This window comes from Sphaeramia orbicularis, chromosome 15 (assembly GCF_902148855.1).
Source record: "Sphaeramia orbicularis chromosome 15, fSphaOr1.1, whole genome shotgun sequence".
NCBI lineage: Eukaryota > Metazoa > Chordata > Actinopteri > Kurtiformes > Apogonidae > Sphaeramia > Sphaeramia orbicularis.
The window spans coordinates 33,364,400-33,379,072 of NC_043971.1; the positions used below are offsets into that span (position 1 = coordinate 33,364,400).

Below are 14,673 nucleotides of genomic sequence, written 5' to 3' on the forward strand. Positions count from 1 at the left end.
TATCTTGTTGCAAACATCAGTAAAGAAGATATACTGAGGGCCACTTCCTGTACAGTATATGTGATGTGGTAAGTTCTGATCCAGTGTGTAGTGACACTAACCTCCTGCAGGTGTCAGTCTCGTCTTGAGCCATAAATGCTTTGCACTGTTGCATCTTCTGAAGAACTGACCTGTTTGCAAACAACAAAAGACCAAATATTATAAAAGTAAAGTTTATGATCACCACTGAAGGAGACATATCATGTATTTTATAGATTAGGATAAGAGGCCAGGGGCTGAGGATGAAATCATAAACTAAAGAAGAAGAGATTTTTCTCACTTTATCTGCATGAACATAATCAAATAACATCATTATAATAAATACTGTTTCATAAAAACACCATGAGGCAGCAGAGCTTTTTGATGCAAACTCTGCTTCGCACCACGTTGAACCTGGTACTGAGGATCCAGCTCAACGTGAGCCTTGTTTCTCAGCCATCTCTGAGGAATTTCTATCATGCTACGTTCACATAAGCAAAGCTTTCACTGTGATTGGACTGAGCTGAGTTTAGAGGGGCTTAAGGGGCTGGTTGAAAACAGATCAGATTCCTCTGCATTAGCTCTGAACCACAGACCGGTGAGTATCACCTCTTTATGTTGCGTATTTGTTATTGTTGAATTTTTGTACTTGACTTTATTAAGTCCATTAGTATATCATTTTTTTGTGTTATGTGTTATTATATTACTGTACTGAATAGATGTGTGATGGTAACGAATAATAAATGCATGACAAGCAGAACGATGAAACTGTGATTCTTGGTTTCTGAGTAACAATGCTTTTGGCCAGACGTTTATAACAATAACATAAAATGAAAAACTGTTTCTGCAAAATGAATGGAGACATAAAAAGAAAAAACACACTGAAGCAAACTGAAAAGTAATGAAATGGTAAATGTCCCTAAAGAACAGATGTGAATGTTAATCTTTTTGCATGTTTCGTGTTCAGGTTCAAGTGGGCCCTGGGGGAACGCAGGGCCATGGTGACGGTGACCGCGGTCCTGAAGGCGGTGAGCCTGTTTGTCCTAGAGTTCATCAGCTCTATCACTGACTGGTTTCAAACCAAACCAGTATGGGCCGACCTCAAAGTGCTGGAGGACACAGAGCTGAGGACCACCGGTGGCGGTGAGTCCAAAATCAGAGAAAGAACAGGGACAGTGGCTGATCTCTGACACTTTTACACTTAGATTTTTAGAGGTATAAAGTATAACAATCTAAATAAGCTGCACTTTTTCACACTAGTTACACATTTTCTGATTGAACATATTTTAAATGTACTTGTACTAAAAGGCATATAAACCTGAGGATTTTTTTTTTTTTCGCTCTGTATTAAATCCTTTAACAATCTAGCTTCACTAAACTTCAGAAGCTTATTCCACCTGAACAACTCCTCACAATGACCTAACTTTAGTCACAGTCTGACCCCAATTAACGCTCAAAACCAGTGGTTGCAATGGTGACGCACATCACGGGTCTTAGTTTAACCCACCTATAATTACCTACAGACACAACTCACAATTTAGGATCCTGAAGAGTTACCAGAACACATCAATGACATAATTCCCCACAAAACCCAACCAGACTATCGTGCAAAAGAGTGAGAAAAAAACAACCATAATAAATGCACATGCTTCTTTACCGTGCAAAAGAAATCACTGGTGTGAATTAAATGAACATCCTTCACTGAGGCATTTGCATTGACCCAAAGTGAACCAAAATGAATATTTTGAGTAGATTTTGGTTTGATGTCTGAGGCTGCACGGGCCAACTCCATCATCCAAACACAAAATGAAGGAATTTCTTTTGGAAAACAGTGTTTATCCTTTCAACAGAATTTATATCAAGAAGAAGTCAGGATGTTTCGGCGTCTTGTGGCGACTCCAATAACATACTTTAAGTTGTTTCTCCTTTGTTTTGTCACACACTTTCTGTACATAAAAGATGTGAAATATCCTCTCATATCTGATTATGTTATGTTGACTCTATTTTTAGTCCATGAGCGCTACAAGGCCAAGGCTCTGTGGGAGAAGACAGGAGCAGTGGTCATGGTCGTGAGACGACCTGGATGATTATTGTGCAGAGAGGTTAGTTATAAGAAGCCACCGGTCTGTTGTCACTCTGTAAATCATGTCATCTGATTCACTCTGTCCATCTTCGTCTGGATGCAGGAGGCTGCTGAGCTGTCCTCTCTGAAGTCCCAGCTGCAGGACATTGAGGTTCCTCTCTTTGCTGTAGTCAAAGAAAACCTCGGGAAGGAGCTGGACTGTTTCAAAAAGTATTTCTCTGGGAAGGTCTATGTGGATCAGCAGGTCTGCTTTTGCAAAACCTCCTCACATGGTTTCATGATTTGCGTGAAACATGGAGAGTTATATCATTTAAGCCAATAAGCCGCACGCTTTTCTTGCAGAGGAATTTCTATGGCCCTCAGGAGCGCTGGATGTTTCTGTCCATGTTTCTGCGTGTCGGGGTGTGGATGAACCTCTGGAGGGCTTACAGGAGAGGATACAGAGGAAACCTGAGAGGTGAAGGACTGGTCCTGGGGGGGGTCTTTGTCATAGGTCCAGGAAACCAGGTAGGGTACAACTAACTGAATGAATGTTTCCTCATTAATGCATCAGGACACCTTCATGGGACATGTTTTGTTTTTTTTTTATGTCAGGGCATCCTGCTGGAGCACAGAGAGAAGGAGTTCGGGGATAAAGTGAATATGCTGGCAGTCCTCAGAACAGCCCGCAAAATGCAAGACGACGGGGCACGATAGACCTCAAAATGTGAATGAATGGGGTGTTTGAATGTGGCATTATGTAACAGTGGTTACAGCATGTTTTCCATGTGCATTTCTGTGTAATTTAAGGCAGTTTTCAGGTTCTTGTGAGACCACATAACCTCAGATACTTAAAGGTCTAGTGTGTGAGGCAACCCTATTTACAGAAATAGAATATAATGTTCACATCTATGTTTTTATTTGTCCACTACCAATAAGAACTGTTGCATGTTCAATACAGGGTGAGCCTGTCACCTTCATGGAGTCCATCATCCTGCACCATCATGTTTCTACAGTAACTCAGAATTAGCTACTTGTGTTTCTGTTTTATAGTAGGTGGCATCCAAAGTTAGTAAGGAGTAGAGTTATTACCACCTTCATTAAGCCTAAAACAGATAAAACAAACTTGGGAAATGAGAAACTCAAGTATTTTTATGGTCACTGTTGGTTAGGGTGAGGTGAAGGCAAGGTGGTGCAATCTGCATCTTCACCACTAGATATCACTAATAGGCTTTCCATAAATGTAGTTTTGAACTTTCATAAACTCTATTGACCAACATTGTCACCATTTATCATTTTTCAAGTTTTTCAGAAATACTTATTTGATCTTTATCTTGTCATACCTGACACTAAACTGAGTATCTTTAGGTTCTGAATTTGCATTTAGATACTTCCACCTAGGTTGTGGGAAACATAACACGCATTGTCCATTCTCTTCTAATGTTTCATAGTGATTAATGTGATAGACAGAAATCCTCTGTGGGCCCCTTCCAATTACAAACACTTGGGGATTTTCTTTTTTAACTAGAAAGTTAACCTCATTATTTTTGTCATTTCTTTCACCTATGTCTATACCTGTTCTGCTGTTTAACTTGATATTTATTTTGTCTTTTGAAAAATCTAAACCCTACTGTGGCATATCTACCTATAATATAATAACTCGATTTTCATGGCAAGGTTAAAGTATATGATGCTCACTATCACCTGCACATTATTCACCCAGTTCATTCTAAACAATGACCAAAGAAAATGTAATGTATTAGCTCAAGGTTCAAGGTTACTTTATTTTTACCCATGGGTAGATTTGTTTTGCAGTCGAGGTGATTGCTTTGATATTACAACAAGACATACACTGAACACGTAAGACAGGTACTTGATCAAGCTTACAGAAAGGACAAAAAGAAAGGACAAAAAGTGCTCAGTGTTCCACCATTCATCAGTATAGCAGCATGGATAAGTAAAAAGAATAAAATAAATAAATAAGATCAATAAATAAAAACAAGATGCAATAAAACACAATAAAAACCAGAAAAAGATTAAAACAGTCTGGGATAAAAAACCAGGATAAGAACAGAAAATTTAAGAATTTGAAATCACAATAATAATAAATAGAGCAAAGAAATAGAATAAATAACTAAAATAAGTTAATAAAGTGCAATGTCACTATTTCTTATTGAGTTCAGTCATCCCCATTTCTGAGAAGTGTTAATTGTTGAGTTCCTATTCCCTGTTCCTATTCCTGTAAAACTTGTAACCATCAATAATATTTCAAAGACCCCTCAAAGGTCCCCAAAACCTCACATATGTCAGGGAGTTTGCAGATGATTGCAGTTTGCATTCTGTGTGTTTTGTGTAAAGCTGATGGAGTTGCATTTGACTTTTAGCATGCTGTATAATGCATGACTGCTGTATCCACTTTAACTGCTTATTACGTCAGTGCATGCATATTGTTTGTAGACTGTGCTATTTGTGCATCTTAATGAAGATCTGTTTCTAAACTCTGATGGGAGAACAGCTCTGATGCTTGAACACAAACCCAGCACTTCTATCAAACAGTGCCTTTACTGAGACAAATTAACAGTAAAAGTGACTATTTTGCGTCTGCTATCACATCTAACTGTTCATATTGCAATAAACCAGTCATGCACTGCTTGCTTACCTGTCTGTGACGCGTATTTTGTTTTATCAACGTGCATTTTACGTATCAAAAGTCTTCCTCTAAAAACTTATCTTACTCGATTAGTCGTCCTGCGCTGACTACTTTCCCAATGCGCATGCGCAGTGTTTTGTTTATAAGCCGCTCGTTTCAAGGAGGTGTTACTCGTCGTTTCATTGATTCAGGTGAGTGAATTAAAGGGAAATACCTTCATTAAATTCCATTATCATACGCAGGTTATTCACTAAGCTTTGTCAGACTCGACTCTTGAGTCAGGGCTAACTTTGCTAACTTAGCTAGCGTTAGCAACTCGACGGACCATAAACCACAGACTGAGGACACAGTCTTCGATATTACATAATCTCCAACTCATTAGCCGCAAATGCTAACGTATGTAAAAATCCACAGTGGGTGATAAATGTAAAGTCATTAGGTAGTTATTTCATGTTGGCTTTGTCCACAGTAAATGCACACACTGATATAATCAAGGTCATCAGTAGCAGTTATTAGCTCCTGGCTGTTTACCTCCAGGTTAATATGCGGTTAATGGTGAGTCAGCATTTTTTTTCCTTTTATTACTTAATTCAAAGGCTGATGTTCAACCGCTACGTGTCAAGTACTTTTATATAATCTGAAAGTGACAAATAAACTACCCCCTGCAGGTGATTTACATAAAATACCCAATCCCTAATACATTCAGTGTTATGTTTGACGCCGTGTTTCATCTCTTATCTGGGTCAACATGTAATTGAGGGACTTTTGAAGTCCATGGAATATATCTTGTATATACCTTTTTTAGAAGTAAAAAAAAAAAAATACGAATGATTTTTATGTTCATTATGATCATGTCTTTAAACATTCCATAATCATTTAACCATTTCATGCACAGTGGTCACTACAGTGGACAGTTATTCTACAGCTGTTCTCTTGTATATTTATGGGTTTTGTTGTTTCAGTTCTATATCAGCCAACACAGAGGACACTTATGCACCATCCCATACACTGACTCTCATACCATTACTGTAACTTTGCTGTTCTTGATAAACCTGATCTGCACTAACATGTTTGAGTGGAAGCAAAAAAGCAAAAAGGTTTTTTTTTTTTTGTTTATTTGTTTTTTTTGCATATGGTCTCCATGAAGTGAGTAATAATTTGTATTAGGGTATGTTAAATTTTGTGAGAAAACATTTGATTAGCAGCATTAAATGTTTTATCGCATAGTTTTCCATATCACTTTCTGATATAAACTTTTAAATACATGTTTCTTTGCTTCAAAAATCAAATGCATGGTGTCCAGCTGAGTGGACATATTTGCAACTCCTTAAAAAACAAAAACAAACAAAAAAACTCCATCACATTGGTTTTTTTTGTTTGTTTGTTTTTTTTAATTCCTAAAGAGGAGTAAAAACACTCAGGAAAAATATCTTGACTAAGGTCCTTATAATTCATGCATGAAAGGGTTAGTTACGGAAACAATCACTCATTAATAAATGACTAGATATATTAAAATGTCAACTAAATAACCGTCCAAATTTAATGACAACCACCTTCTAATTAGCTAAATAATAATAAAATAAGCTTATTCAAAAATTGTTTTGATTCTGTTCTTTTTATTCAGTTAAGATAATCATGACCAATATATTCTTTTGTCACATTTTATATGGAAAATAACAAATTGTTTCTGTGTCCGAGAAATCACTTTCAACTAAGTTACCCATTATAAAAACACCTCAAGGAAGTGTGTTAAATCCAAATCACATGACCTGCTCCACATGATGTCATTTCCACCTGAAGAAAACACTGGCAAGACTCCAACATAAGTTCTTTCTCCTCTTTCTTACTTACTAAATATAAAGTAGTGTGTGAGTCAAGTGTGTTTATCACACTCTTATGTCAACAGAATTACTACAATATCTTTATAAATAACTTTCAGTTTCAATTTTACTCAATTGTATATATGATATTTAGAAGAAACTACCTGTAAAAATGCCATGTGGTGTTATGGTTATGTTGATTTGAGGCCTGAAAACAGCAAAAATGTCAATTATACTTTTCAACTATGTTACCCTTTAAAGGTAACTCAAAAAGTCCCTCAATTACATACTGACCCATCTGACTGTGTTTACAGAGTCCTTGTGTCTTGTCGAAGTCAACCTTAATACCATTTTATATCCCTTATAGTATATAGTAACTAAATGTATATGAAATAGACTATTGATCATCTCTTTAGATAGTCAACTTGCCCCCCCCCCCCCCCCCCCCCCCAAAAAAAAAAAAAAAAAAGGATATAAGTACATTCTTACTTTTTGTTGGTTTTTCGTTTGTGGTGACTTACACAAATAATTTTTTCTCTGCATTTAACTTTTCCTTAGTTATTCATAACCATTTACACTGCATTATGCATTTAGTTTGTTGACAATCTGGTATTTTCCTATATTTAATTTACTGATCATGTAGGTATTCATTAAATCTTAGAGTAATTTCAAAGATTATTTGATTAAAACTGAGGAAAAAGTGAACTTTTCAGGGTAATATATCCTTAACTGAACATAAAAATAAGGGTCTATATTTGTCAAACTACATGGGTTTTGTTGGTGAATCGGTGATGAAAATGACACTGGTTCTATGTTCACTACAAAGCCTCTGAACGTCCAAATGGGTCACATGGGTGACAATGAAAAGCTGAGAAACTGTATTTTACCTGAATTATTTACATTGAAAGGATTAGTGGTTCAAAAGGTATTACACATTTTAGATCAGTAAATGCTTCTAGTGGCTTGTGGCTGTTTAGGTCTCCAAATAATAAAGTATAAATATAGCTGAATGCAGGACGTCTTTTTAGGGATGCACTAATAATTATCAACATGATATACGACCCAGTCATCAGTGCCTCCCTACTTTGTTTTTAACCCTTAGGGCTGCTTCTAATATTAGTCACACTCATTCCGTTGAGCACAAAAAAAAGCTCTTCATTTATACATTGATTTGAATGGACTTCAAATGCATGGTTTTGCACTGAACAGTACAAGTGTAACTTTTGTTTGTACACAGTGTCTTTTAGACTTGCAATAGGAGCTGATCTGGGAATAAGATCAGATACAAACATGCTAAAATTCATGTGATATGTATGAACACAGCCAAAATTATTGAAAAGTTAAGTAAAGTGCAAAATGTACGCAACATTCCCTAAGAGTTAATGTATGTACACTATATGTTCATAAATGACTGTTGTGTAGTACCAAAAGCACACAGTAGAGGTGTTGACTGATGATACTTTTCTGCAGATGCATTCAAGGAATTTTCCTTGCGGCGTAAGTGTAACAGTGTATTGGCTGCTGTTCCTTTCACAGGCTCAATCATATTTACATTACACTCTTTTGTATCTTTGTGGTGGATGTAGAAGTTAATGAAAATGTAAATTAACATTTGCAGACTAGTGTATTTCTGTTCTATATTTTACAATTTATTCTTGTAAATATAGACAGTCTATGTGTGTTTACAAAGCAAAATTTGGGGGTTTAAGATGACTCGAGATGGTTTAAAATGGAAAAATAGTACTGGGTGATATGACTTTTGGTGTGTCGAAGTCGAGACAAAAAAAAAAATTCAAATACTGTTTACTTTATAAACCTTATATTTGTTATATCAACAAACAGAAAGGAGAACTGTAAAATGTCAATGTGCATTTTCATATTTATTAAAAGGCAAAACCGATTTGACCAATCTGATCAATCTAATCCAATATATCGTGCAGCTCCTTTGGGAAACCCTAATGAACTTAAGAACCACATGTTTGGGCCTGAATGATGTGTTTCTTTCAGTTTTGATGGTGGCAGTTCACACCTGGGTGTGACCTAACCCACCTAACTGGTTTAACAGTGAACTGACACATCTCTGTTGGGCTCATTTGGGTTTAATATCAAGTTGCCTCATCTTCTGTGTCTTCCAGTGGGGGTGTGAATAGTCAGAGGTTCAGATGTTGACTCTGTCCAGGTGTTCAACAGCTCTGAGATGGAGACTGTCCCTGCCCTGTCCTGCCCTGTGTTTCAGGAGCAGCAGCCCCCGTTCTGTAAGACCCCAGGCTGCTCTGTTTCATCAAAGTAATGCCAAAGCCAGTCCTGTTCCAAACAAGCCCCCCACAGGCAAGAATTACCTGAACACCATCCGTCGCTGTTGTGTCATAACCCATACCTTTAGGTTTGTTGCAAAAGCTGAGTTGTAGTGTGAATTTGTACATCCTACCCAGTGTCTCCTCCAGAGATGGCAACTTTTAATGCCACTGAATTAATAGCTGCTTATTTAGCATTTATTAATAGATTAATAGAGCTACTTTTAACTTCTTTTTTTTTTTTTTTTTTGCCAAAATACCGAAACTGTTATAGCTTTTTACATGTTAATATTTGCTGGTTATCAAAGTCAGCTATGACTCTTCAGAATGCATAAATTTTGAACCTAGTTTTATTGTGAAGTTTTAGTATTTATACAAGTTCTTTGTCAGTGGAAACTGTCTAAACATTATAGTTAAACACAGACCTTCACAGATGTTAAGTTTACATAATTTCCCACATTTTTGTATTTTCCACAGGCCAAGTTTATGTCTTTAACCCAAAACCAAAAGTTTTAAATTTTATTATGAATATAGTGAGTCCTCATTTGAGACTCGACAGGTCAAGAAAGCTAAGAATTTTCACTTAAGAAATGACAAATGAAGAGCTGGATTTTTGTTGTGTAACTTAAAATAATCATCAAATTAAACTCTTGATTCCCTGATAATTGCATTTCAACTCATTCTATTTTTTTTTTTAATCATCTAGCCTATATGAAGGTTGCAAGAGCCACAATTATCTCGGGTTAGGAATTTTATCTGCTGTATCGACACTCAATTAAAAATAATATTTCTGTTTTTCCCACCAATAATCATGTACAATAGAAGCTTTGTACAGTGGCTGGTTGTCCTTGTGCGGCTCAGAGACACATACCACAGTTACAATCATCTGACAACTGTGTGAACTCATGTTTGGTGTATCACAGATAACAGTATCAGTGTGTGGAACTAGGTCTAGAAATTAGGCTTCATTAGACTAAATCTGCCCCCAAATGTTGCCTGTAATGTGGATTTATAGCCCTCCTCCTGTTCAAGTGTCAGATGTCTGATGATTTCATGCAGGAATTTTTAGATTAGGGTGACAGGGTTATGTTCTGCTTTTTTCTGAGGAACCAAACTGAATGGGCAAGTTGCATCTTGTTTGGTTTCACTGTCGCAGAGTATTTGAAGTCACGTAAACACAGTAGCACAGAGAAAACTCTTTGCAGCAGTTGTTCTACTGTTGTTTTTCAGATTGTGATCGAACTGGAGAGTCAGCTTAAAGTAAAAAACCTTGTCTTAGTGCTTACTGACTGCTGGACCTGCAACACGTTTCTCTTCTTGTGATGTTACCTGTTTGTGATGCAGCATTGTCTTCTGCATCCGGACTAGACGTGGATCTTTTCGGGATGGGGATGTGGTCCCTGGGTCTGGGTGCTGTCGGAGCAGCGTTAGCCGGGATCTTCCTGGCAAACACTGATCTATGTCTGTCGAAAGCTGCCAAGGCATCGCTGGAATACCTCGCAGATGCTGATCTACGATCGACCGTAGATGGTAAGAGAAGTGTGAGCACTATTTGTCAGGATTAGCTGTTAATAACACCACAGAGCCGTCCTGTTTGCTTTAACACTAGCTGCTGTGTTCTGTCAGGCTGCTTTATCCATAAATTAAACCCATTAGGGGGAGAATTAACATTACAGCAGCATACACAAAAAGCACCATTTTCACTTTTCTGTAGTGTTGCGTGTTTGAATACATTGTACTGAAAGGAACAAGGTTGAAGCATTTCAGGCAAAGCTGCTTTTGTGGTGATATATTTAAGCCCAGATTAGGCCACTGAAAAGATCTTTACATGTTTGCATCCATGTGCTATTTTTGTACATATTCAAAGATGTATTCTTCACATGACCATAGAGTTTTTTCATCATTAAATCCTTGTTAGTCTAAACAAGAAGCTGTTGTTTTATCTCTTGTACTTATCACTTGTTTTATATCAGGAATGTGACACTTATCTTGCGCTGTCTGCAGATGAGAAGGTTATCAAAGCACAGAGCCTGTGGGAGAAAAATGGGGCAGTGGTCATGGCAGTACGACGACCTGGATGATTTTTGTGCAGAGAGGTGATGAATATGTGTCTCCTAATGCTTTGTATAGTTTTTAAATTCAGTGTGTATATTGGTTTGATCTTCCTTCCATTCTGTCCTTTGTGTAGGAGGCCTCTGAGCTGTCCTCTCTGAAGCCCCAGCTGGAAGAGCTCGGGGTCCCTCTGGTCGCTGTGGTGAAAGAAAACATCGGCACAGAGATCCAGGACTTCAGACCGCACTTCGCTGGGGACATCTATGTAGATGAAAAGGTCAGTGGTGTCATAGTCATGGAGAATATTGTGAATGTCATGGTGAAAATGTTTAAAGTGAACGGAGAGGGATCAATGTCTTTTTATTCAAGAGGTTTTGTTTTGGACAGCATTTGCTTATTACAACTCAGATAAATCATCCTTATCTCTTTTGACTTCCTGATGACAGTGACTAGCGCTGATGACATTTAGAGCTGTTGATTCTAATTTTCCACATGTGTGTATATGCAAAGATAAGATTTAATGCTACATTAAGTTTGACCCTCATGCATCCCTCCATCTCAGATTTTCTACACAGACCTCTTTCAGATTGCAGTAACTTTGGCTCTTTGTCATCCAGGACCAAATTAAATGCATTTAACTCTTGACTGATTTGCATAAATGTTCACATTGTCATAAGTCATTATCCCTCTTAATTCAATGTGATGGTGAGGATGGTCATTTTCTTTCTTTCTCTTTCTTGGGTTGAAGTCATGATAGTATGCACTGTATTTAGATTTCCCTTGAATAATGTAACTATAATGATGGCAAAATTACATCCAGTTGTTCTACTGCAAAATTTGTATTACCTTCTGATAGGGGTGTTATGAGACGATACACGATATTGGGTTCACGAGAATGAGACGATATTTCACATTCAGTTTAAGAAAACTAAAATGCCAAACAGACTTTTTTTATTTAAGTTACAAAACAATGTAGGTGCATTTTGAAATGTTTTATAACTTGCATCCATGCATGAGCTTTTAACTGTTGAACTTCTTTCCACAAATAGAATTAAATATTTCTTTTTTTAAAGTGCAAAACTGTAGAATGGCCTCATATCAGCTGCAATGAAAATGCTGATGTCTCTTGTTATTGCCGTGGCTCTGGCGCTTGACTCTGCGAGAGGTTGGTACTCCTGAGTCACTGGAAATGGATCTGACATGCTCAATCGCCCTCGAGTAAAAATGTTCCAAAAGGCTGGCAAAGGAGGGACATTTTTTTGCTCTGACTGTACACACACACACTGTAATAACTGTTGTGACACATTATCAGCCAAGACTAGTGTGTAGATGTGTCTTTTTTTTTTTTTTTTTTGCTTACCTTGAGCTTTTTTGATACTAGTTGCTTCCCGTCAAACATCAGGAGGTTTTTGTTTCATTACTGTCAGATTTCAGTCCCACTTCTGCCATGGTTTCTTTAGATTAGGTGCCAATCTTTCCTTGCATCTAAGCCAGATGGAATGGTCTGATTGCAGAAATACTTCTACGGGCCGCTGCAGAGGAAGATGGGAGGTTTGGGCTTCATCCGTCTCGGCGTGTGGCAGAACTTCATGCGGGCCTGGAGGTCAGGTTACCAGGGCAACATGAACGGCGAGGGCTTCATTCTGGGCGGGGTGTTTGTCTTTGGTGCCGGAGATCAGGTAGAGGAACAAACGTCTTGCATTGTGTCGCGTTTGGTTGTTAAAATGTGTCAAAGTTTAACAAAAGTTCTATAAATTTTGCAGGGGATCTTACTTGAACACCGTGAGAAGGAGTTTGGCCATAAAGTGGACACTGCAGACGTTCTGGAGGCTGTTCAGAAAATTGTGCCAGTAAAATAATTCTTTAGTGAGTTAGAAAAAATTGTAAGGCTTGATAGATTCTGTATCATCACGAATGGGTTAATCTAGACATTTTTAACGTAATCCTGTTAATCCGTCACTGAACTACTGAACTTTTGTGTGTTTGCCTTGTCTAATATCACATTATACCTCCTGTGGTTTGCACAGAAATTAACTGCTGATTGTGAAAATCAAGTTGTGAAATGCAGAACAAAGGATATACTAGGGCAGCATTTCTCACTGATTATTCCTTTTATCTCTGCAGACGGGTATTGAAACCTGTAGGGATTGAAAGGCACATGTTCATTCAGGTACAGCCTTGTAAACCAGTAAGGGTCTCCTTTTAGCAAGCCAGTAATTCAAGCTGAAAATAACCATTAGTGGTACTGTTGTGTTTTTGTGTGTGTGTGTATGTGTTCATGTTCAGGCTTCCTCCAGCTTTGGCAGCAGAGGTGTGTGTCTGTGTGTTAACAATGACAACCTGGCTCTAAACTCGTCTCAGAGAGGAGCAGGTTCGATGCCAAAAAACATTCACAGGTGCAGCTTTTGTTGCCATGAGACGTGTTGGTAATGTCTGAAGTGTGTGTGTGAGAGAGAGAGATTGGGCCTCGTGCAGCAACATTTTCGGAAAGTTTGTCAAATTTTCTGTTAAGTGGAAAAAATTTGAGAAGTCGACTCCAGATGTAGCAAATGTTCGATGATGACATTTTCCAAACGCAGGAACAAAAATAAAAAATAGTGCAGATGTGAAACTCTTTTAGTTTGACGTTGATAGACCAGAGATAAGATGGTTTTGATCTGATGGCACAAAAATATTAAATTCTGCCTTTATGTTCACTTTTAACCTCAGCCCTCACCACAGGGTATTGTCATCCGTCCATCCATCTGTGCAAAAACTTTGGCGTGGACTGAAGGCCAAGGGTTTTCAAGTGCAGACACGTTGGATTTGATGATTTTTGTGTATTTTTTGGGCCCAACATGTTAATAAAGCAGGTTAAATTGGAAAAGTAGTTATCAGATCATATAAAAGTTGAGCTGGAAAAAAAAGATCCCAAACATAGGTATGATAAATATTTTATTTTTTATGTATGAAGACAGAAGTTTTTTTTTAAAAAAAATGGCCAAAATAGGCTGAGACCCTTAAGGGTTGATAACTATTCTCTTTTTCTCAGGTGTGTGAATGATAAATTGCACTTGATCATAAATTGGGGGAGTAGGATTATATATTACACAGGTAACACTGCGGTACATGAAAAGGGTACATGCTTCTATTTTCATGTTAGACTTTTAACTTTGGCATTTGTCGCCCTACTGACCCATGATTTGCAGCTTCCAAAATATTGTCCATTGCTGGCTTTTTGATTTGATTTTTTTCATAACACATATATCAATGCCCTGGAAAATCATCTTCATATAGATTCTTTTTAAGTGTTGATTTCACTGCTGCTGAAAGTTTTTGTTTATAGAAGAACTGTAGTGGTGGATGCTGCTTATCCTCATAATTTTTAGAATTAAGTTATTATAATTTAAAAAAAAAAACAAAAAATAAGAACAAATCTTGGATATAAACAAAAATAAGAGAACATTTCCTTATGTTGTTCCACATGAGGCCCATGTATGTACCTGTAAACAGAATGTGAATAACAGCCACAGTAAATAAAGACTAACTAAAGAAAACCACGTAATGTCACTGTTTCTTATCTGCAACATTTGACTAAACTGTTATTTTATTTTATCCAGCTGGACAGCACTTTGTTCTAGCAACATTGTGCATGTATGGGATCAGTTTTCTGACTTGACTTGGTTTGAAGTTAATTCTTCTTTATGAAATTAAAAGTTTTGTTAAATGCTAAAGTAATAATTTTGCCTTCAGTAAAGTTCCCTGAATGATTATGGATTCACATTTGGACTTAACTTG

The 14,673-nt window shown here is 37.3% G+C and overlaps 1 protein-coding gene and 1 pseudogene across 4 annotated transcripts; both read left to right on the forward strand.

Moving 5' to 3' along the window:
* Positions 1-525: 525 nt before the first annotated feature.
* Positions 526-3,385, forward strand: LOC115434646 (peroxiredoxin-like 2A; annotated as a pseudogene).
* A 1,461-nt stretch (positions 3,386-4,846) lies between these two features.
* Positions 4,847-13,864, forward strand: LOC115434122 (peroxiredoxin-like 2A). 4 transcript variants are annotated; one of them, XM_030155821.1, is made up of 7 exons: positions 4,859-4,921; positions 8,686-8,878; positions 10,189-10,374; positions 10,849-10,940; positions 11,033-11,173; positions 12,411-12,575; positions 12,660-13,864. In XM_030155821.1, the coding sequence occupies exons 2-7, from the start codon at positions 8,713-8,715 to the stop codon at positions 12,753-12,755; spliced, it is 846 nt and encodes a 281-aa protein (XP_030011681.1). In that variant the 5' UTR covers positions 4,859-4,921; positions 8,686-8,712; the 3' UTR covers positions 12,756-13,864. The 4 variants fall into 4 exon arrangements, with proteins under 4 accessions (XP_030011683.1, XP_030011684.1, XP_030011681.1 ...); XM_030155822.1 differs by having other exon boundaries at positions 10,213-10,374; XM_030155823.1 differs by lacking the exon at positions 8,686-8,878 and having other exon boundaries at positions 4,847-4,921.
* The last annotated feature ends 809 nt before the right edge of the window (positions 13,865-14,673 follow it).